This window comes from Neopsephotus bourkii, unplaced genomic scaffold (assembly GCF_033783945.1).
Source record: "Neopsephotus bourkii isolate Nb327-2 ecotype Australia unplaced genomic scaffold, CSIRO-AGI_Nbou_v1 NB_53, whole genome shotgun sequence".
Lineage (NCBI taxonomy): Eukaryota > Metazoa > Chordata > Aves > Psittaciformes > Psittacidae > Neopsephotus > Neopsephotus bourkii.
Genome location: NW_026900570.1, coordinates 9,601,394 through 9,626,410, shown reverse-complemented (window position 1 = coordinate 9,626,410; position 25,017 = coordinate 9,601,394). Strand labels below are relative to the sequence as shown.

The following is a 25,017-nucleotide window of genomic DNA, read 5'->3' as shown; positions in this document are numbered from 1 at the left end:
GAATTTCTACTTCTTTTGTTACTTCCTGCCTTTCCGAGTTCCTGTGATATACAGTTCCCATTTTGGCCTCATCCTGTTTTGCCCTGCTTCTTGTATGTTAAGGAGTCTAGCTCTACTGTAGGCTAGCATTTTTCAAATGCAGCAGCACACAATAAACAGGAAAGATTCCCTTAGAGACATTGTTGTTTTTAGCTGATCAAAAGGCAACTCTGGCATCCGCTTGTTGCTCAATGAAAATATTATTTAAGGAAAAAGAGAAACAACTCTATATCAGCATTGTGTCCTTAGCTTGGCTAATGCCTCAGCAAAAGAAAATGCTGGCATCATTACTGCTTAGCCTATTGCTGCTGAAGTCCATCCTATTTTAGTTACATAATGTACAGGCACAGATCAGATTGTAAGTAAAAATGCAGTGTCCTCTATTTCCCATGAATTTTAAACTACAGAACTACATGTTATACTTTAGCAAAACAACAGAAACTTAAGGACACTACCCTGACAATCTGCCAGGAGTCTATGAACTGCATCCGATTTGCATGTTTCAAGTCTGTGGGAGTTTTGCAGCAACAGGAACTTCAGGATTTGGGCTTCATAACTTGGTCTAAGACACAGTCATTGCTTTGACCTTGATTAAGAAAAAGTTTTTAACTTGGACCAAAATGGAAGTATGAGAACAGTCTTCTGAACAGAAGCATTTCACAGTGCCTCATCCTCCATGTGGTGTGGTCTGCAGTGATTACACATCCTAGCGTGCAATGCTCCATCTTAACAGAAACAGTCTTGTTCACGTGTTGAAGCAGGAATATTTGGGCCTTATTTCAGTCTCGTTACTAAGCATGTGCCTAATTGTAAGCACCTGTTGGCTACATTAAGTTAAGCAGGGTTCAAGCATATGTTAAACAGGGCTGAGTGTGTACTGAGAAAAGAATGATGAAGCTCAACTGAATGAATTGCATTTGCTGAATTAGGCAGTCTATGTTGTGTGCATTTATACTCTGGTATTTTCTTTTCCATTCCCTTCCAAGTTAAGGATGTTACTCATATCCTTATGTCCTATCAAGTATCTTCTTTGCTACAGATCTCTAACTGCTGACCCGTGTGCTCCTGCAGTGCATGTGCTCTGCAGGGGTGACTTTGAATGACACAAACCAGCAATCACAGGTCCACCAGGCTGCCCCACTGAGATCCAAAAAGGCTTTGAGCCAAGCCACAGAAACTGCAGGTAACACTGCCCAAACAAATGCAATTTTACACTGTAAATACATTAACATGTGGTATATTTTAGACAACAGTTTCCATTCTTGAAGAAAATGCTTACTTCTGTATGAACAGAACATCAAGGTCTTTTGCTCATTTTCTGCTTTCATTTTTACTTGTAAACCAATTATACAGCTTGTTGCATTAAGCCTGTGACATGGCAAACAATTTCTAAACAGTTGCAAGATTTTTTACCTCATTGACTTGGTCAATACTGTACTAACCCTGGCAATCAGCTCTGTGTCCACCATAACAAAAATGAGCTTCTGCAGCTATCTAAATGTTCCAGCTTTCCTGTCCACTTTGGGCAGCCATTTCTGAGGACTTTGGGTGGAATTTATTTCACCTTACAGTAGATGTGCAAAACCCAGGGAGATACTTGCAGCTAGTTACCCCTTGGTAGCCTGGGGAGAGAGATAAAGGTACCTTGAAAGAATGATTTATCCTGGTGATCAGCTTAGGGTGGCATATATTTTTGCTGGAGTTATCTCCCTCACCATAAGCCACAGGAGAAGCCCACGTATCCAGTTTAGAGGAGACATCCAGCTTTTGGAGCATGAATAAGACGAAATTAGGTGCTCTTTCTGTACTTTCTCACTATTTTTCTCACAAATATTTCTAAATGACTCTTGTTTATCACTCCTGCTTATGCCTTGCTTTACCAGCTACATGGCAACTCTGCAGCAAATACATTATTTCCTACACACTTGCCAACACTGCTTTTTGCTACATGCTCCCTCCACATGGTAATTAACATTGTGCAGCACTTCTTCTGCCAGAAAGAAGTCTCTTTGGTGGATCACTCTTCCTCAGCTGTTTAAAAGAGCATTATCAAGCTCAGTTTTGAATTGCCAGATGAAGAGAGGAAATTGCAAAGGAAAAGTTAGTTTTAGGTTTTTAGAAAATTTTAGACACTACCAGTGATCTTCTAAAATTTCAATTTGGAATGTACTTATAAGGGTGGATGAGAAAGGTGTAATGTTGGGGGAAAAGATGTAGTTTAGCTTGTAAGTTTGACTTCTGGCTCTAACTTTCATGTGTGCGTCACATAGTTACTAGACACCTGTGCCTGAGACTTGAAATTGGCTGGTTGTAGCACGCACGTGGTGTAAAATGGCACAGTAGGACTTTGATCTAATGCTGTGACCTAATCTTGCAGGAAGGACAACTCTGGCCCTGACACTCTAGGTCTGGGTGAGCTAGCAATTTTTGTAGAGGAACATGCAGCAAATTCGAAGAGTTCAAAAGTGAGGGTAGCTGCTTTTGTGGACGGAGCCAACAAAGGCAGAAGCTTGGCAAATACAACCAATTCCTGCCTCTCTTATCTCTGACATGCTGCCACAGCTTTACAAACACTTTTCAAAGAAAATGTTGCAGTCAGGCCAAAGTAGCAGTGTGTGATTCCACTGGTTTTGGCTCACCAGGATGCTGAAGTGATTGTGCACGTAAGCACAGAGGATGCTGGGAGCTCCTGGAGAAGCACGTGCTTTGTGTGCATTGAAGGAAGCTGAAGCCCAGGAGCTAGCCCACAAAGCATGTGCTCCTGCTGTCTGTAGCCTGCAAAAAGGCAATGAAGCACTCCCAGATGACTGAGGTACAGATGTGGGAGCTCTGGTTCATGATAGAGGACTCCAGAACCAGTCTTTCAGATAGCAGATACAGAGATGTTTAAAGTCTGATTTACTGCAAATTGGCTGTTTGTTGTTTGGCTGTTGCGTGTGATCAAAATGGGTCATCCCTGCCAAGGGAGGCAAATGCAATTCTGTCAAACAGCATCTAAGTGCTTCCTTTGCTAAGTGGAAACAATTGCTTCTCCTCACTTCACAGACTCCTCTTTAAGTTCCTTGGGTGGCACGGACACAGTTCACAGATAAAGCATGCCAGTACCACTAATGTTAAAGAAGTAACTGGAAGGAAATGTAGGAATGTTTGTTTCTTTTATTTTTTTTTCCCCACAGTAAAATTTCAACTTCTGCTACAAAGAAATACGCAGTAATGTTACCATCTGTGTCACTTTATTCAGGCCCAATCCACATTACAGTGTTCCCATGCTGAAAAATTGCATCATTATTGGCAATTACCAACATAGCTCCATTATTAGCAATGGGATGTCTACAGCCAGTTCGCATCGTCTGTGCTGCTTTTATTTATTTTGGAGAAATGATGAATATAAAATGTCTCCGCTGGACTCTGACATGGTGTGTACAAAGGCTGTTGCAATCGAGGGGGTGGACAGGGAGGAGGTGACAGAGGGAACTGCACAGTCACTGAAAGTTACTTTCATCAGTGTTTTCTTTGGCAAAAGCTGCTCATAAAATGCTGGGGGAAAGGTGGGAGGGAAGTGAAGGGAAGGGGGAAAGAGGGAGACAAAAAAAAAGCAAAGATGAAAATTGTTTTTCTTACTCTTGTTGGTTCTGAAACTTTTTTGACAGATAATTCCTAACTATTTGAAAGAGATGGGCATTTTTCTGCAGATAACTGTCTCTCATGCCTTAAAACCTTCTAGAGAGTTAGGCTGGAATAACCTCTAACTGCTTCTTTAAAAAACCCTAAAAACCAGCAGACTAGGAAAATGGTCTATTTAACACCTGGGAAAAGTAGATACACTGCAAGAAATACTAACCTCTGTTCAAAACCAGATAATTCAAGAGCATATTTTTACAGTTTTATTTAGACAGCAATTCAGTTTTCTGGTTACTGGATCAAGATGCTCAATGGCTGTATCAAATGCAGGCAGAGGTAAGAGTGAAGTTCCTGGCTCAATGACTAGGGTATAAGATCTGCTCTAACGTCTGAGCACACAGTTGTGACTGCTTCTCTTCAGAATTCACCAAGAATGCACATTAAAAGAGGCTGCAGGGCAAAAAACTACAGCTGCCTGACAGACAGGCAGCAGCCTCATTTTACACAACTCTTGTCTGTACTCCACTGAAATAAAAACAACAGGCTGATTCATAGCCTCCAAATTATCCATGCAAGAAAAGGGGATCTTCCTCCCTATAATGAGAGTATAGCAGCCTTCTTCCCCAACGCTGTGCTGGGGAAATGGTCTGCAATCTGTCCCCTCACTGCATCTTTTATCCAGACCATACACACTAAAACAGGCTTTAACAACTCATTTATTAAAAGCTTGCACTTTACATGGTCCTTTAACAGAAAGCCTATTTTTGATCCTTTCCTCCAGATCTCAGTCTTGGGCCCAGATACTCTCGGAAGGTTTGCCATGCTGGCTGTGGCCATGACCGCATGCTCTTGCCATGGACTTGAGGGGTTACACAGTGGTGCCTCCTAGGTACAGGGTGGAAATTGTCAAGACACCCTCAGTGCAAGTGAGCTTTGGGCAAAATTTACATCCACCTGGACCAAACCTGCCTATTTTGGTCTGAAGTCCTGCCTGCTTTGTGCCCTGATACTGAGATAGCTCAACTTCATGCTCTTTCTTTAAAAGGTCTTTTCTGTGTTCTGCTGAGATGGGAGACCGTGACCCAGTGGGGCCTTGCAGCCACCATGCAGGGACATGCTTGGGGCCCTATCCTTCAGCCCTCCTTCTACAGTGGGTCGACCCTACATGATATTTGCATCTATCTTACAATTGAAACACAGAAGGCAACCTTCTTTTCAATAGAAGCATGAAATCTAAAATTTCTAAATGAATAAGGAGAGCTGATGAGAAATGAGTATTTACTTGAGCAGAAAGGGTGGGATAGGCTGTGAAATAAAAGTTCTGAAACACCTTAACTGTTTCTTCTGTGGTTTTATGGAAACATTTGGTTTTCCATGGATTGCTTCATTTTAGCTTTTGTATTATATAAAATACAATTCCTTTGAGCAGCAAGTTGGATGAGGTGATTTCCTGAGGTCCCTTCCAATTCAAACGATCCCATGGTAGAATGAAGCAAATTTAATACAGCTCAGTAAAACTTTGTTTTCATATAGGAGTCAAAGAAAAACAATCAAATTAAAAAGACATTTCAACATTTTATCAGCAAAAATTAAATGAAATTCATGCCAAAAATTGAATTGAATGCTGCCACTTTGCTTTCAGAAGAAAAGAACTGGACGGGTTTGAATTTAAGCAATTGGCCTCAGAGCTAAGACTATGGATTTTTCCTGGTTTATATACATGTTTGCAATAAAACTTCCTAATATGATTTAAACTAGTTTTTCCTGTGGAAAAAATTACATTTTCCACAAAATTCTTCAACTAGTGCAAACTGTGCTGCATTTTTGAGTGCAGTTCCCACACAAGCAAAACCCACCTAAGGAACACTATCTGTGGTGCTGAGACTGAACCTATCTGGAAAATTTTTGTAGTACTTTTCTGGTAGAAACTATATAAGACTGTACTTTACTAAAATAGCATTTTCTCTCCAGGTTCCTTAGTGGTAATAGAGCAAAAAAAGATGCTCCTTGGACACAATAAATAAGCATGTGCATGCGTATATGCGCAGATGTGTGAGATTTCTGCAGCACAGAAACATACAATTGAGGTTGCAGCAGTGACATTTCCATTATGATCCCATTTTCAAGTGCTAGGAACTTTCTGAGCTGTATTATTTTGTCACAGAGGTTTGCATTTGGCCCCTAGCCCATAGGTGATTTTTTTTTTTTGAGGCTTCACAAAAATCTATTAATCCATTTTTGAGTTATGAGAGGGTAAAGAAATGCTTTTCCTGCCTCTTAGATTCTTGTAGCCCTGTTATGGAATTGATTTTTACACAGAACTCTCTGCAGAGTTTAATAGCAATCAGCAGCCTGATGTGTCTTAATGACTTCCTTTGTGCGTTCAAAAAACAGCTTCAACTTGACAAGTTGAAACCTTCCAAGGGGGCAGTGCTCACTGAGTAATAGCTCCCAGGTCAGTCTGGGATTATTATTTTAAAGTAATAACAGAATAAAGACATTAAGTTTTCCATGAGTTTATAAAAATGTTTTCAAAATTAGTTTTGTCCTCAGAACAGCCCCTGAGTTTAGAGCTACACGGCCACTTCTCAGCTTGTGCACATTAAATTAGACCCACTGCAGTTACTGTAACTGCAGCAGGGAAGGATCTAAATGGTAAAGGAAATACAAAGCAGTCAATCACAACTTCACTGACTTCACTAGAAACATGTAGACATAAAAATGGTATAGTTATGTAGAGGATGGGACACTTAGTGCCAATGTTAGCTGTTTTGCACAGTAATTCTCTGTGGCATTTGAAAGCAAACAATCTCCCAAAAACATAAGCCTGCACAACACAAAAAATAACGTGGCATAAGAAAGATTTTTCCTGTGTCAGTCCACCTCATTTATCTCCAACATGCCTGCCAGTGGATAGCAGTGGGATATTGTAAGGATCCTGACTGCAGCCAACATGATCTTTGTCCCAAACATGACAACAAATTGCAGATCAGGGTCTTCCTGAGCCAAAAGTCCACATGTCCTTGTGCTTAATGACTTTCAATCAATTTTCATCTCATTGGTGTAAGTTTGTTTTAAAGCCAAGAAAACATGTAGCTTCCATAACAATAGGACTCCTAGTGCAATTTTATTTGTACTCAGAGAAAAGGATGGTAAAACTCAGAAGGATTTTTTTTTCTGGGATGAATTTTGCTTTCTGAAAGTTTTGATCATGCAGTAAGGTGCGAAGAAACATAGCCAAGCAGTGAAATCAATATAAAGCAATACTTCCATTTCCTTTTGATTCTATTTTCAATTCTATTTTTCTTCTATAAGTCTATCACTTAAGTATGAGTTTCAAGGCTGTGACTGAGAACAGAAACAGCAATGGGAAGTTGGGACTTTAGCAAGAATCCAGCTTTGCCAGATCTCATGATTTTTATCATGAGCATCATGAAATTTGGTTGCATGTTCTAAAGTGTCAGCTGCTGATATCATAGTATTGCTAAACTTCTCATCTGAGGCAAAGGAGTTTTCTATTATTATAACAGAGGGAATTCCCAAAGACATACCGTATAGAAAACAGGAATGAAATCAACAGTAATTTTGATACACATGGATTTTTATAAAATTTCACAATTTTCTGAGGCCTGACTTATGATGTCCAAAACTTGGAGTGGACAACACTCAGAAAACTGCTTTGTTGTACTCAGGAGAATGTGAGCTTTCCTATCATGTATAGAGTGAAGACAGGGAAAGACATTGCATCAGGTGGAACAAGTGGTCCACAAAACAGCCTGCAATGTTCTGAAAGGCCATTAAGAATCAAGGTGGACGACCTAGCACAGTACTTCTTGCATTATGTGTACTCTAACAATAAAAAAAAAATCTTTTCTATTTTTTTTTTATTTTTTATTTCATCATTATTCTAGCAGTTCAAAGGCATTTGGGATCTCATGGGCCTCTGCTCCTCTACAAGCACTGTGTGCACCAAAAAGAAAGTAATGTCCAAACCAAGAAAATTTCTATGGGATACACTGGCTCTTCAAAAAAAGGGTTTTCTGGAGCCTAAAATAATTTCTTCCAGTCCAAGAGAGACTGGGGAGAAATTTTACCATTGATTAGAAGAAAGCCAGAATTTCACCCTGTGTGTAAGGGTGGAGAATGCTCCCCCCATAGCAAACAGGGCAGAACCAAGATCTTTGTGTCATCTGCTTCTACCCAGTAACAGCTTTATAGAAGTAAGTTAAGAATGAATAACTTAACAGCTGCTGAAGGCGTCTCTGAAGTGCTGTTTTCCCCCACTGCACATGAGAAGACAGCCATTAGCATTGCTGCTGCTAGGTTCACTACTCCTTAGGGGATGCTATGCTTGCAGAATGGCCTGGTTTTGTACTGGCAATATGCACACATTTGAAATTGCTTGCATTTGGATGCTATTTGGTGCTCAGTTTTGAGTTAGTGCTGTGTCTGTTATAGATTCTTCTCATCACGGATAATGCGTCTCTTGTGAGCATGAGTCCTATTTTTTATTTTTGTTTGGATAACGCTTCTCTCTGAATGTCAAAAGATTGCCACATGCATTTTTACACAGCAGTATATTGTTAAAAAAATTAACAGCTAGAAGATGAATAAATACAAAACAATAGGAAATAACTATTACACTGCACTGCATTTCCACCCAGCAGTCTCTAAGGACTTCACAAACACTGGTAAGTGCATCCTCAGATATTTGCAAACCAAAGAAATATTATCCTTTCTAAGGAAACTGAGGCACAAGGATGATGATGGCCTGGCCCAAGATCAAGCAGCATGAGAGAGTTAGCACTGTACACAGCAATTCTGTGTACTTCTTAACAGCTGTTAGTGGAAGGAAAGGTTTGTACACATGGCAGAAGGACACTGGTCTTTATTCCACCCACTTTTAAGAAGCTCCTACCCATTCTGTGTAAGTATTGAAGTCTGCTCTTGCTGAATGGCAAAACTTTGACTGACTTCACCCTGAGTTAATGACATTGCAGCTACAATATGGGCCTTTCTTCTGAGAATTTCTAGGGAACTGTAGAAATGTAGAGTCAACTCCTCACTCAACTGGTATAAATCCCTAGTGCTTCACTATAGTAGAATGAGCTCTGGACAAATTAAGAATATGGCCCATGAAAAACAGCTTCTTTTTTCAGGTATTTAAATAAAAATTACCTGATAACTTGCAGATGAGAAAGAGCAGAAGCTGGGATGTGGCAAGGAAGAATATATTTTCCTTTCTATGCTGAGCATATGGGGACATGCAAAAGTTATCCAGTGATCAGATGTTTATTTTCAGAGCACTCAGAGTTTGATTTCAGAGCATCAGCTGAGCTTTGGTTACACCTATAAGAAGGTTTTTACTTTGTAATGTTGGAGTTGGGGGAAGGAATAACTAAGAAAAGGAATAAACGTTTTTTGGAATATCATGGAGTGACAGTGTGCATAGAGGCAAGTTCTATGTAGTAAGCAGGGTGCTTGAAGGTCACCCCACAGTAATTTATGCAGCTGCCTAGTGGGGCAAGTTCAAAAAAAGCTTCCTGGAAAGCAGGCAGAGGAACTGCTTAGCTTTGACACTTTGCCTAAGCTCTTGTTCAAAGAGTAAAAGCTGAGAGAAAATGGATGTGTCAGTAAGTCCCACAGTATGCACATATATATATGTAGGTGTGTCTATGTTGCAGTTTGCAGCTTGCAATCAGGAAAGCAATCTAAGTAATTTCTGCTAAGAACTTTAGCTAACATGGTATCCAAAAACCTCTCCTATCATTTCTGACTAGTCATTTAACACAGAAGTACGTGTATGCATTGCTCTAACAGTCACTTTGTCTATACCAGTTTAGAAAACATTACACAAAAGGCAGTACAGTCCCTGCTACAAACTGCTGGCACTAGTGAGGTTTATTTCTGCAAAAGTACTGACATAAGACATATTTGTACCAGAACACATGTATCCCCCAGTGCACACTGAATTGTTTTAACTATACACAAACAAAACCTTAACTTAAATCATCAAGTTGGTACAAAAATCAGTGTACGAATCAGTACCAGTAGGCTTCAGAAAACAAAGATTCAAGTCTCGAGTACAACAGGTATGGTTAATTAAAAATGGTAAAAATCTGCAAAATAAAAATGTAATAGCCAGTAGAAGAAGCCTAATTGCCGAGGAAAAGTGAAACTGGCTCTTGGAAGTAAGTTTTAAATTTAGTTTGGGAGGGACCTATTTATGTGTGAAAGGCTGAAGAGCACTGGTTTCTTGAATAATGACGTGCTATGATGGGAAAAATGAGAAGCAATATGGGCACTATTAGCTGCAGTGTTCAAAAGTAATAAGAAGCTTGAAAATGGTGTCAGAGAAACGAGATAAAGAAGACTATTATGTTGTTTGAAGGTCATCATCTCGTATAGCAGTGGAGGATAAATGAAAATGGAAACCAGTAAGGAACATAACACGATATGTTTATGGTACTGGATGTTTGAGCTATGACCAGGTGCAACACTACTGGCACCAGTGGAGCTGTCTTCACTGGTTCACAGCTCAGTGTGGTCCTGTATCTATTTTATATACCTATATTATATAGCATATATGCTATTGAAACACAGCAGAAAATTTTTGAAATGCATTAGTGTGTGTACCTGGTCTAACTGTTTGCCATCTGAAATACAAGGAGATGAACCTAAATTGTCTGCTGTAAATGCATGTAAATAAGTTCTGGATTTAAGCCCAGATATGAATATACAAATAGATATAGTTTATAGAATTGTGACACAAAGTCTCAGGGATTTTGTGGGAATGTCAAAAAATGCTCAGCTATCAGAATATTTGCCTGCCATGTTAATACACCTTATGCCTCTATCTACAAAACAGATTATGGAGATGGCTGTGAAATAGAGAAAAAAAGAGCTTTTAAGAGCTACCTTTGCATATTTTTCCAGACTTAACTAAAGCCATTCAAATGGAGCAACAGCCTAGGATTTCCTCTAAGAAGGGTTTTTAGCATAAGGGATGTAAGCTTCTCATTTTGCATCTAGCAAAGTGGAGTGATAGTTATGGAAATAGGCAGCATAGCGTATGTTTCTGCATGGTGATCAAGCTAAAGCTTTTCTAAATTGCTGATCTGCTTCCCTTTTACAGATGAATACATTGGGGAAAGTCGGTGGAAGTTGTCTGGCTTAATGACAGATTGGCACAAGATCCTACAGCAAGACAAACTTTGATTCTCACCCATGTACTTACCAACTCAACCCAAAGCTTCACTATTGTGAGCTAAGATTTTGGAGAATGAACGATAACTTATTTACGGTGATTTATGAATTGAGGGGACAAAAAAGAATGAAGCTGATTTTTCTACTCTATTATAAATTACTCTTCAAGCATCTGAAATACATTGTTATAAAAAGTACTTATTAATTTGTGTAGTGCCATAAATGTACATCCTACCTACTAGCCCTGCACAAGTGAGTCTGTTGCTTTAATTGACTTCAGTGGGACTGTTTATGTGAATGATAAAAACTTTGGCTGTGAGGGCACATTTCTCAAAGTCTGCGGCAGAATAATCAACATGGGTGTGAACAGAGCTCTCTATCATTTGTTAGGTTACCAACTTCCAATTTCAAAAGTGTTGTGAAAAAGAAAAAATAAAAGAAAAAGAAAAAAAGAAAAAAAAAAAGAAAAAGAGAAAGAAAAAGAGAAGGAAAAGAAAAAGGAAAAGGAAAAGAAAAAGGAAAAGGAAAAGGAAAAGGAAAAGAAAAAAGAAAGAAAAAGAAAAAAGAAAAAGGACAAGAAAAAGAAAAAGAGAAAAAGAAAAAGAAAAAAGAAAAAGGACTACCTGTATCTTCTTTTTCAACATGAAAAGCAGTAGGGCATGGCCCCAGCACAGGTCTGAGAATCAATGGCAGTGAGTACCCCAATCCACAATGGGGTGCTCCAACTCTTTCCCACCTCACAGGTCTGATGGGCTGTGTCTTTCATGGGCGCATGGAGCAGCCCACAGTGCAAACATGCAACGGAGCCCAAGCTGCTGGAAATGTAAGGAAGGCATTAAACCAGGCTCTCCTTCAGAGGGAGGCTTGGCCTGTCTCTGTTTAGGGGAAGCATGGGGCATGTGGCCACTGCAGCTCTACATCAGCATGGAAGGCAGCAGATAACTGCCCAGTTTCTTCTGTACAACAGCTGGTTATTGTGCTTCGGGGATGTGCATAGTTTCTTCTGGAAGAAATCATCACGTCAAATGGGTGTCTCTTCCACATATGGAGATATTTTCTCAATGGTCCTTTTGAGCCATTTAAATTCTTCATTTTATAGCATTACGTAAAATACTTGTAATGCTATTAACATGCAAGATAAGTCTAAATATGCACAATACTTTCCTGTTCCAATGAATTATTATAAAGCTCAGGCAGTTCAGAACCAGCTTTGCATATCAGAGTTTCACAGTACCTTACATGTGAGAAACAACCAGTAATTTATTTTTTTGAGGTTATGTTTCTAAAAACCTTTGATACTGCCCATGAAAATCAATTTCCTCCATGGAAGTTTAGGCCTTGAGTAGGGGGTTGCTCTCACATTTTTGTGAATTCCTACAGAAAGGCAAATGACCTATGCTCCCAAGAAGTTGGCAGGTGACTTATTAAACGTCTCTCAAATCTCCTTCAGGAAGTTCATTAAAACTCTATTTGGAAATAGCCAGGTGCTTGCTTCCCACAGTGCAAAAAGGAAATCTGTCACCCTGTTTAAAAAATTGTTTGGTTACTTGGGATAAAGAAATAATCATTATACCAAGCTGTGTGGTTTTGTGGTGGAAAACTATGGCTTGGTGAGAAAAGTGCCAAGGTCAATGCAATGAAAGACCCACAGTGAACTCAGACCTGCTTTCAGAAGTCAGTGGTGGATGGAGGCCAGCAGAACAGTCTTTTCTGTGGTTCACTTGAAAACATTTTCTAAGATTCTGGATAAACATAACACTCTAGCTTGAGAGTTTTTAGCTTGAAAAAAATATCATTAGAAAATATTTTTATATGTTTTATGAGGACCACTGAGGCTGACAAAATTACCTTATTTGATGCTAAATGCTGACCTAAATACTATGGCCAAGTCAACTAACAGGAAAATAGTAGGGCTAAGCCTTTTTCAATTCTTTATTCTGCCAAACCACTGCCTCTTGCAATCAGGATTGATTACAAACACCCAATTAAGAGGCATTTGGAACATGATCTGAACACTAATCCTGTCTCTTTTTTCTCTTTATACCTAATTATCAGCCTTAAGATGGGTATTAGTGCTTTACTGGGTAGATTTACTTTAGGAACTTCTAAATAAACTAAGAAACCTATACTATCTACATAAATGTGTCTATATATGCATGGTCTTAAAGATGTGCATGTAACATTTATGCCTGTATCCAAATAGTTTTGTGTGATATGTAAGTCTAGACACATACATGTGAGACCATGTATATCATGGTTTTAGACATAATTTCATTCTTTGGAAATACTACAAAAGGAAATAATTGAGTTGGGTTTACATCAGCATGTATAAAACCCTCTATATTCTAATTATCAAATTATGATCCAATGTTATAGCTTGCAATAAGATATAATTAAAAAACTAATTTTCAGCAACACAGGTTTTTTTTGTTTAATCACATTAGCACAGGAGGGGTGTGTGTGGAAAGGACAGCACTGTGGGGTTGACTGAAAACATATTGAGAGTTTCATGTGGCTAATGCCAACCCGCATGGGTTTCACTTTAGAAAGGACTCAGCCCTCTGCTCTGAATTTCTCTCTCTCTGTCCACAGAAAGATTGAAGGATAGGCTTATGAGAATCCATATTTGACCCTCAATTTTTTTCCCATCTGAAGGGCATCTGGTTGTAACACATCAAGACAGAATTCAGCCCACAGTTAACTGTCTGGATTAACAGAAACACATGCATATGATTGTTATTGTAATTTTAATGCGCTACTGTACAGAGATCCAAGTCAAGACTCTACTTTGCCAGGGAACGTGCCATATGCAGAGGGCAATGAATGGCCATGAATGCTGGCCAGAACAGACTCCCTAGCTGTGATCAGGCAGTTTGGTCATGGTTTCCCTAACACCTCTTCCTGAGAAAACTCAAACCGCTACTCTAAAAGAAAGAACTGTTAAAACAGTTTGACAATAGAGACTTTTGCGAGTTAAGTGCTTGGATGAACAACAAAAGAATCAGTTTATTACACCGTGTAATCAGAAAAACAATATAATTTCTAAATTATTTCAAATCTTTAATCTCTAAAACACAATAAAATAACAGCATTATCTTTAGATACTTGCACCTGATACTTGTGCGTGAATACATGCTGAATCCTGTAGCAAAGAATACACATTTGTATATACTTTTATGATCCAGAATGTTTAAGTTAAGGAAAAAGTTGTGGATTTTCTGTTTTGTTTGAGTGTGTGTGTATGTGTGTGTGTGTAGGAGAGGTAACATGCTCCATGTCTACTGCAACAAGTGTTTTCTACTTCCCTGATCCTACCCAGGTCCTTGGCTGATTCCCTTCCTTGACAAGGTTTACTGTAGCCTTCCAGAAGATATCAAATAGCAGTGGTCACCATCAGGGCTGCCTGGAATCTAGCAGCATACTCTCTGAGGAAGCCTTTTGTTGCTTCATGTAAATCAGAGAAATGCCCTTGAAGTGCACCCAGAAACATGAGATATCACATGGTCCCCAAATCCACTGCAATGACTCGTCCTCTAAACTATACCAAAAACATTTGTTTCTTGTGGATGATGATCCCTTCATCCCTTTAGTACTCCCAAATAGTCATTAATCACAAACAGCTTCTGAGGGACAGATTTTTGAGAGAGACAGTGGGGTGGAGGTGCCTCTCCTTCAGCCCAGGTACAGCCTTACCAGCAGGTTGGTGCTGGACCCCACGTACCACTCATGGCTGTGTCAAGCCAGGCTTCATGCTTTTGCCAGGCTCCTGAAGTGAAGTACGCAGTGGGTTGGCTCAAGGTGTGTGGGCTGGGCAATCGAGTTAATTAAATGAGAGCAAACAGCTGCCCTCAGCAGTGAACAGTAGACATTCCCACCTCTCCTGGGTACCTCATCCCCAGGCAACCCACTAAAAGCCCAATGCTGATGCTTAGAGGAGCAAGGCCTGGCCATTAAAACCACATTTGAAAGCTGAGAGGCCTTGGCTTCTTTGGACTTCTCTGTTCAGCTACAGGCAAATATGGTCTCACAGGCCTGCTCCTTTGAATCTGCTCCTTTGCTAGCTCTGCTGCTTACCCCATGTTGTCAGCTGCAGGCATCTCACTACCTATTGAGCTCAACAGTGGTGGAGGCACTGGGAACTGGGAAGCTCTCACTGACATTTACCATCAAAATGACTGATACAGTCATAAACCAGACCTACAGGGCCTGTGCTGCACCATTCCTCACAGCCTTCAAGTATAACAGGAGGCAACTGTGGAAGCAGAGCAAAATCCCCATTGCTTCCAACAACATTGGGGCTGGACCCTCCATTGCATCTGAGGTGCTCTTGGTGCAGTTTGTGGGAGCAGTTCAGGACTGGTAAGCCTGAACCCAGGCTCTAGCTGCACCTCTGGCCACTCAGAAAGCATCTACCACGTGTGCAGCCTTTGACAGGACCCTTCTGACAGGCAAGGCTTGACATACAGCCCAGTAATGTCCTTTCCAGGCAGCTCTCCTTTAGACAGGAAGAAAGTACACTTGCACCCTTACCTCCATTGGCTCAAACCAAAGGGCTCAAACTGCCCCTGAGCAAGAGAAAATCACACAAGGTCTACACAAAGCAGCCTTCACCGCATGGAAGAATAGGAAACAGGATTCAGACAAAAGCAAATGAAACCTTAACCTTTGCAGAAACTAAAGAAAGGCTGTGCCATGACTTGCCTTGCTTCTGTTTATTTTACCAGCCTCAGTTTGTTATACCTACAGATTTATAACATAAACCCATTGATATTATTTAGAAATAAAATGGATGGATGACTTTCTAACATCATTAGGGTCTATATTCCATGGGGCTACAGTTTCATTCTGTAGGTCTGGACAGGTACGATTTCTTCCTTACTTCTAGGATGTAAAGATCTGTTTTCTTCTGTATAAACAATCATAGGTATTTTTTGATCTGTATTCTACAACTGACTGCAATTTCTATACAGCTCTAATCTCATCATTGTAACTAATCCCTAGTAAATGCAATATAAAGAATAATTATCTATTATATTTCTCCTTCTACAACTTGAATGTTTCCAAAATGGGTGTTTTTTCCATTCCAGGTGATTTGACAGCATTGTTGTATACACTCTACAATTGTTAAGCAAAGATGATATTTACTCTCTAGATAGAATCATAGAATAGTTAGGATTGGAAAGGACCTTAAGATCATCAAGTTCCAACCCCCCTGCCATGGGCAGGGACACCTCACACTAAACCATGTCACCCAAGGCTTTGTCCAACCTGGCCTTGAACATTGCCAGGGATGGAGCATTCACAGCCTCCCTGGGCAACCCATTCCAGTGCCTCACCACCCTAACAGGAAAGAATTTCTTCTGTATATCCAATCTAAACTTCCCCAGTTTAAGTTTTAACCCATTACCCCTTGTCCTATCACTAGTCCCTAATGAAAAGTCCCTCCCCAGCATCCCTGTATCTATAAATGATGGACAATAAACCAATTGTGCTGTGTAGTGTATCTGTGAAAACCCTGTAAAACAATACAGTCAAGTCTCGAAACAAAGTCAATAATTTGTCAGTAAGGAAATCAGTATTGGTCTTCCTCTACTCAGCCCTCCACCTTTCTTAAGTCCTTTTCTTGTGAAGCTTCACATTCATTTTCTTAATGTTTTTAACCTAGTGTCTGTGAAATTTTTATTGCTCCCTAGATAATGACATCTGATCTGAATGTAACTACACACCTCTTTGCTCAGCAACATTTGTCACAAACCATTATAAATTATCATGCTGATAGTGTGCATTGCTGGGAAACCGGAAAAGTTCCATAAATTCAAAGTACTGTATCAGTGACATTCGTGTTTATTATCTTGGTATAAAGTTTTACTAGATTCAAGATGGCTACATTTACACATTAGGATACTTCAGCAACATTAGACTCATACAGCTTGCGCTAAATGATGAAAAGCATTTACCACATGCACCAAACACTGGAGCATTTTAACTAATATGTAGCCATATGTTTTGTCTCTTTTATTCATTTTAACCATGTTCCTGACTCAAAAAATGCATGGCTATTACTGGGGCTTGCTTGAGAAAAGACAAAATGGCAAGCAGGAATTATTTTTCTCTTAAAGTACAAACATTATTTCAGTTTCTTGGCCTTCTTAAGAGGAGGTAGAGAACTCATTAAAGTTAAAAAGAGACTGTATTTTTTCATTATGTATGTCCTTGATAACAATCTGTGGTTGACATGACTGTATACTTCCTGTCGAGACCCAGTATTTCCATTATGCTGGTTCAGTATTTCTGACTAGATTGTTTTTTATGAGCTGAACCTAGCTTGTGTGAACATATTTTTAATTATTTGCGTATCTTTATTCTTCAAAACTGTGTAAGTTGAGACCTTTGGAATAGCTCCAGAGAAACAGGAATTTTTACCATGTTTGCTTGAAATTTAAAACAACTCAAATGGTTCTGATTGTCAGAAAATCATACATATATGAATTTTATTAGCAGTCATTTGAGAAATACTTATTCATTAAAGCATAGCATAATAAGTAGGTAAATCAAGGGCATATTTTTTAAATTAATTCCAAACCCTAACATACAAAGAGACTAACTGGGAACAGCTTCAGTGCAGCTAATGCTTAAATTTGCTGCTTTTGATTCTCCTCTGAGAATCAACCTTTCACCAGTTTTACATTTCAATACCCCTACCCCTCTACAGAATAACATTTTTTAAGTTAGATAAGGCTACTTGATTTTCTTGCTGGCACTACGGAACAAGAAGGTAACCTTTCCAAAGTCACATAGTTTCCCTCCCTGGGCTCAGGGGATACTTGTTATTAATGTTGTTTTCAACGCTGACTAAGGTCCAAGATGCAATGAACAACATTATAAAGAAGATTTTGGGAGTTATGCCAGCAAGCTAATCTTCTCCAGTCTACTCTAATTGTATGGGGCATTTTTTGTTCCCAGACATGAATTCCCCTATCTCTCTTTTTCTATCTGCATTTCATATTTAAGTGCTTATTAATTTCCAGTGCTAAACCTTTCAATAAACCAGAGTGTAACCTAAATTGCACATTTCTAGATTTCAGACTGAGTAGCTAATAACTAAGTGTATTAGGAAATCTGACCGTACTTAGCTGCAAAACAACAAAAAAAAAAATTGTGATATGTTTTACTGCATTAATCTCCTGTTGTATCCAATATTTGACACAGGGAATGTGAATTTTGTAAGTAGACACTGAAATTTCAAACCACAGAGATGGCTGACAAATTCCTGTTGCTGAAATAATTTTCTATTATTCTGGTCCTAAGATTTTTGGCACAAAACCAATTCCTCCCAAGTTAAAAAGAGCAATATTCAATATAAGTGAAGTAGCAACTGAGTAATTAAGCATAATCTAGAAGATCAGTATTTCAGTATAGACCAAATAACAGTGAAGTCATCACCACTGCACACTGCAAAGACAGTGCAAACAACCCTGTTTAGAGACTGCCTTCTATCCACTACCATCTCATTACTGCACTGGGTCCCCTTTCAGAGGAAGAAATAATGCAGGGGGAACAGTGGAGAATGAATATTGAGAAGGGAGCAACGGAGGGAGGGAGTCAATCCTTTCCCTGGACCCAGTTCAGCTCAGTCTAGCACTCTTCAGCACAACACTATGCCACAAAGATTACTTGTTTCTCAAATAATTGTATGTTCTACACCATTTCACTGCTGTCAAAGACCACGTTGGTTTTACAGCGTTGGAAAAACACGTATTCTAGCAAGGAACAAAAAGGACTTGACACTGAAATATGCTTGATTCAATTTCCTAATCTCTATATAAGAGACAAGGAGAGGCAGGCAAACATTTTAAAGCATTAGGACTGTCCCACAGAATGAAAGCAAAACCTGTATCGAGAAGACACAAGGAAGTGAATCACTGCCTAAGCATGACAAATTAAAAATTAAAGAACGGGAAGTCAGCGTGTGAACATATGGTGTGAATATGAGCTGTGGCTCCAAAACCACAGTAAAACCTCATTTTAATGAAGAGTCAGTTTAGTTTTATGAGCATAGGGCTTTCCTGCATTATCACTCAACTGTGATACTGAAATGCTGATATATAGAAGAGATTATAAAAACAAACCAAACAGCTAAGCACTATACTGCATCATTAAAGAATTTCATTTTTAAGGGAAATCAATAACTGTGTTCTAAGTAATCAATTTATTAGACAATAGGAACAGAGATGTGCCTAGTAAAAATGAAGTGCTTGAGTACAGTTGCCATCTTTCTCTAAGGCCAACACTCTAACCTCATGGTTTGTTACAACCACTCCTGGTGATGCTGAGCATCATTTTACAAGACCAAATCCTGTAAAATCCCAAATACTCCAATGAAATGCCAAACACCAATGGCTATTGAGTTTAATCTTTCTGACATGCAGAGAAAACCCTGACTGGTAGAATTAGTGAACAATAACTCTCTCTTGCAGTTGTCAGAAGGGGGTGAGAAATCCATGATACTCAAGAAATTTTTAAATAATGAATCACTAAAATATTTTCTTCATGAAGCCAGTGGCTAAATTTAGAGGGCATGTTGAAGAGGGCAATGACCTGACCATGTGTTGTTGCCTTGTGCAAGCTATGCTATGCGGTTTACAGATTTGGGGAAAAGGGGAGAACAGCTTCTGGGAGGCTCTGACTCCCCTTCTGACTCCTGGTCAAAGGGAATAGAAGCAGAGAGGAGCAAAGGGAGCCTCAGTTATCCCCTTCCTCCTCTCAGAGCACTGCTGTAGAGTAGAAGGGGGGAAAAGTGCTACTGGCTATAAATCAGCAGCAAAGTAAGAAAGGGGGAAATATGACTATTAGTCCTGCAGTCTACTGCCCCTTAATGAGTGAGAGTAAATGCCGGACTGACTCTGCATTAAGAAGATTTGGCAATTTATAAATTGCCTGGTTTTGCTATAGGTTATTTGTAGCAGTGGAGATTCAAAATGAGAGGGAACTATTTTTAAAAAAAATCTGGAGACTTACTCAAAAGAGCAAGGAGGCCAGCAAACACAGAATGAATAGCACCCCCATAACGTGCGTCACCGCCATCATCCACCCGCATGCCCATCAGGCAGACAGGATTCAAATATAATTTATAAAGCTCAAAAAGTTGCAAAGATCTCGTCAACGCCCCCCCCCCTCCAGGCCAAACCCCCTTCCGCGCCCCGCAGGATGCTTCGCTGAGCGCCTCCTGCGTCTCCCCCCAGCAACAGCCGCCAGCAGCCCCTGGGCAGCGGAGGGGACCGGCCCCGGACGCGGCGCGGAGCCCCGCGGAGCCCCGAGCGGCGGCGGCAGCATTGGGCCGGCAGGTGGCGCCGTGGCGCTCCGCAGCGCGGCGCCCGCACTTACTTGCAGTCGCGGTCCTCCAGATCGAAGTGGGGATTGAAGTTGATCATGATCCTCTGGTAGGGCTCCGGGGCCTGGATCAGCCACTCGCATTTTTGGCTGGGGTGGTAGGACTGGGGGTAACCGGGAGACGTGAGGTACCCGGGGTTGACAATTTTGATCGTGTCTCCGCACTTATCTGCCGGGGAAAGTAAACAGATTGGCTTTTCTCAGTTCCCTCCAGCAATCACCTGGTTTCAGCCTGCAGCAGGGAGCCAGCCAACCGCTGTGGCAGTGCTGGGGGATGCTGCAGCCTTCTTCAAGCAAACTTTTGCTGCATCCTTCTGCTTTTAACACAAAGGCGTCCTTGCTACCTATTACCACCAGGAAGAGGCCTGCCTCTCGGTGCCCATCGTGTCCAGCAGCTGGACAGACAGCAAGTAGCAGAAGATACCCCATTTCTAAACAGCATTCTTTCAAAAAGCCTCCTGCCCCAAGCTAACAGTGCCCCTTACAGTGTTAAAACCTTGCATTCTCACAACAGCATTAGGGTTGGCTCAGAAGGGTATCTAAGACACAATTGTCTCTAGAAAGTATAATCTTCTGAAATATGACGTTTTAAGGAAAGCTGGGAGGAGAACTAAAAGGATGCTACTTGACCCCCTGCCCAGCTATGAGATAAGCCTGGTCTGTGTCACTGACCACTGGGATTGCCTTGGTGGATACAATCTCATTCACGGCAGACCCTCCCTTTGTTTTATCAGTCCATAAATCTAAGCAGGTTGAAACTATCTGTGCTCTTCAAACCCAGGGTAGCAGAGAACAAAGTGGGTTTAGTGAAGCAGAAATCGTCCACTGTGTTTTTCTTCAAGGAAGTTTGTTCATGCTTGGAGATTTGCATCAAAGTAATGGAGCAGAACAACATCCTTTTCTCTTCCTTCCCTCCCCCCAACAACAACAAAGATCTATTTTTAATAGCTAAATAGTTGCAAAAGTTTCCAGAATCACCAAGTGGGACTGTGAAATGTGGTATGCTGCATCTTGCTCCTTTGGCTGGCATTGTCAGAACTGCATTTTAAGGTTTACAGGAAAAATTAAAAGGGACAGGAAATCCAGCCTACACGGTCACTCTCTTTACTGTCCAGTGCAGGTTTGTGTTACCACTTTTTTACTACTATGGATTTCTTTCTATAGACCTTCTGGGAGAAAAAACTTTCTCCAGACACTGATCGTTTAATTTTGAGCAATAAAATATAACAGTAAACTGCAGACAAGAAGAAATGTCCACACTAAAAAGAAAGGCTGTATATCACTACACCCCTATAGTAGTATACACAGGCTGCAGTGCTGTATCTAATAACATCCCCTGTGAAAGCAAAATGGCATGCTTTGCTCTCAGCATGAATTTATAAGTGTACAGGGTTTTATTGTAGGAAAAACAGGTCAAATGGAAATGAATGAGGAAATGCATATAAAAAATGCATAAAGCTACACTCTTCATAGAAATTATTTGCCATAAATTAGGAGGGAAGGGGATGATATATACTCAGCTGTACGGTCAAAACCCAAATATTGCTAAGCATGTTGCTGGGAAAGGCTATCTTATTACTTATTTCTGCCTTGCCTTAGCAAAAAGGGCTGTTTTTCTCTGACCAGAACAAAAGGTGTTGCAACTCAAAGCCCAAAAGCTGTCAGTGGTGATCTTGCTAATCTGTTGTCTGGGGCTCTCAGGGAATCTTGTCTTTTCCTCCCTGTGTAAGCACACTCGGAAAGTGATCCCGTATCATTAAGCCCACTCCAGCCCTGCAAACAACATGGCAGAGTCTGGCTTCTGTTAAATGCCTGAAATAAAGCAGTGCTGCTTCCAGTCACTTGATAGAGTCACTTCAGAGGACGTTGAGGTGGACTCACTACCACCAGCACTCCTTAATCTGTGACTTCTGGGAAAGTGACAGTGTAATAAGATAATACGGTCTGCTAGACTCCCTGGCTCTGTACAATCTCTCTCACACTTGATTAAGAAGAGCAGTTTCTAATGACTTTGGACCATTAGTTCTAAATAGGGCTAATGAATTAATTTAGCGGACACTAATACTGCACGCAGGTGAAGGTGGCATTAGTAGGTCTGGTAGGTTTCAGAGGAGGTTAATGGCCTTGGTGACTCCAGCAGGGCCACACATTAACTGCTAACAGTGAAGGCTTCTGCCCAGCAACCCACCCTATGCCCTTTCTTTTACTGGGGAGAAATGATCAACAAGAGCAGCGGGTGGCCTGCTCCCACCCCTCAGAGGGTGCAGGACTAGGGGCAGTCCTGGTTTATGTGGGAGCCACATGTGGGGCTTGGGGATGAGCAAAGTTCACCTCTCAGAGCATCCCCAAGCTGGGCTTGGCACATTCCTCTAGCGCCTTCGCTCCTGCGCCACAGCACTGGAGGAGGCAGCTCATCCTGATTAAATTAAGCTGCCTCCTCAAAAGATATTGGGAAAGAGATTAACTTCCATCATAAAACATGCAATTTTAATACTCTCTCTTCCACGACACTCCACTTGCGGTCTCTTATTAAAACAATATACCAGAGTAAGTGGAGGGTGCTCTCTTCTTTTAATTACTTTGATTGAAAACCCAGTCAGGCAAAAGTAAATATTTGATAATTACTTAATAATAATTGCTCAGGATTTGTCAAGGAAGGAAAACTCACATGATCTGTTTCATGTGTGAGAGCTAAACATCAAGCAGTCCCACAGTTAGACCATCTTTAAAATGCATCATGCAGTGAAATATGCATGGTGCCCTGGCATTGTTCAGGGAAGGAGGAGCGTGCTGCTTTTAATTAGTTGTGTTTTCAAGGACTGCCTGATAGTAAACTAGCTACATCAGTCATTTGCTAAGGGATTACTTCTCTTGGAAGGGAGTCTTGAGCCTTCACATGGAAGCTCAGCTTCTCTCTTGGCACTGTACAAGTTGCATGTAAACTGCAGACTTAGGGAAGGGGTAGTGTAGAGAGCTCTCCATTTAAAGACTACCCACAGGTACACGCACAGTTTATAGAAGGCACAATAATCTGAAATTTTAAGCTTTGGAAAAAAAGAAAGGGCGGTGGGGGGAGCCTTCCCTTTAAAGTGCTCCTTATCTTTCAAATATCGAAGGCGAGACTTATTTAATTGCCTATGGGAGGAAACATTATTAAGATAATTGGCTGTCCTGATGTAGTGAGAGAGAGCAGCCTGCTTTATGCCACTACCGAAAAGAACAGAAAATAAAGTCGGAAGGGGCTCCCGAACAGGCGACCCTGGGGTGAGGGCCACGCTGTTGCCACCCCCGGTGGAAAGTTCTCCCCCGCCGGGCCCTGGCCGGTGCCGGTGCCGTGCCAGCCCCCTCCGTATCCGCTGCCCGACCCCAAAGGCAGCCCCGAGCCCAGCCTTGTAGCTGCCTGCCCCAGCTGAGATCAGACGTCCCTGTGACACTCACCGCTTCGCAGAGCCCTGGCGAGGGTGAAGGTGAGGGCTGCACAGTGCAGGAGAAGTCCCCAATCCATTTTCCCTTCCGACAGCAGGGGAAGGAGGCAGAAAAATTAAAAAAAAAAAAAGAAAAAAAAAAAGAAAAAAGAAAAAGAAGGCCTTCCAGGCACAACTCTTCCTAGGTCTTAAATCCTCCGGCCGGAGTCAGAAGGCACGGCCCGCAAGGGCAGTCCCGGGGGCAGGGCAGGCTGGCTTCTTTCTGCGCCTCAAGTCGCCCGCATCCTGTCATTTAGCTCCGGCTCCCTCTCCCTTTCCCCACACTTGTTTCTTCTCCAGGCGCCGCTGCCCCTGCCATTCCCAGCGAGACTAGAAAGCCAAATGAAAACGAGGCGAAAAACAAAAAACACCCAACGAAAACCAACAAACACACAAACAAGACAGACAAAAATCCTCGCGGCTGCTGGCACCTCGGGAGCGCTCTGCCGGGGCGGGCTTCGGGAGACGGGGCGGGGGTGCTCTGCGAGAGGAGATAAGGAAGGGAAGCGGCCGTGAGCGTGGACCAGCCGGCCGCTGGAGTTTGGCAAACTGCGTCGCCCCCCGCCTGCCCCGCTCTCCCGCGGGGACGGCAGCCCCGGGGCGGCGGTGACTGGCACTGCCCGGCACCCCGCACTCACCTGCCCCGGCGAGAGGCGAGCGAGCGCGCTGCCGCCGCAGGGACTCTCGGCCGGACGGGGAAGGGGGAAGCGCCCAGGCGGCTCCTGCTCGCAGCCTGAAGAAGAGGAGCGCAACTCAGCGGCAATAAGAGAGGCCGAGGAGCCGCCGTCTCCCAAGCCCCAGTCCCCTCCCCCTCCACGCCCTCCTCCTTCTCCTCCTCCTCCTCAGCCCCCCAAGACATCGGCAGCGCGGAAGAACCAACAAACAAACACGGCGATCCCCAGCCCTGACACCCAGCCGAGGCAGGGATGGCTCGAGGGCACTCGGAGGGGGAAACGGGTGGGGAGAGGCAGCGTTCCCCGCCACGGCAGGTAGAGCCGATCCGGGCGGAGGCACCCACCTGCGCCTCGCAGCGTCCGCGCAGCCCGGGCGGGCCCGGCACGGTCGCCCCCATCGTCCCGGCTCCGCAGGCTGAACCGCACACATGCACCATGCCCGCATCCCGGCTTGCTCGCCCCGCGGTGCCCCGCAGGCACCCCACCCCGTCCCCTCCCGGCTCTTTCGCAACCACTCTCTTTTTGTTTAGTGGGAATATGCAGCCAAACCCCACGCGTGTCCCTCGGAGTCCCAGCTGTCCCCCAGTGGGACACCACCATCCCCTGTGATCCTAGGGGCTGCT

The 25,017-nt window shown here is 42.1% G+C and overlaps 1 protein-coding gene across 4 annotated transcripts in view; it reads right to left on the bottom strand.

The window, feature by feature from the left end:
• Nucleotides 1-24,517, bottom strand: part of NRP1 (neuropilin 1) — a 116,905-nt gene extending 92,388 nt beyond the window's left edge. For all 4 annotated transcript variants that reach the window (XM_061350219.1, XM_061350229.1, XM_061350238.1 and 1 more), the window contains exons 1-3: nucleotides 24,359-24,517; nucleotides 23,695-24,201; nucleotides 20,251-20,425 (exon numbers count right to left, since the gene is read on the bottom strand). In XM_061350219.1, the coding sequence (XP_061206203.1) occupies nucleotides 20,251-20,425; nucleotides 23,695-23,761 (242 nt within the window). In that variant the 5' untranslated portion in view covers nucleotides 23,762-24,201; nucleotides 24,359-24,517. The remainder of the gene's footprint in view (nucleotides 1-20,250; nucleotides 20,426-23,694; nucleotides 24,202-24,358) is intronic.
• Nucleotides 24,518-25,017: the final 500 nt, after the last annotated feature.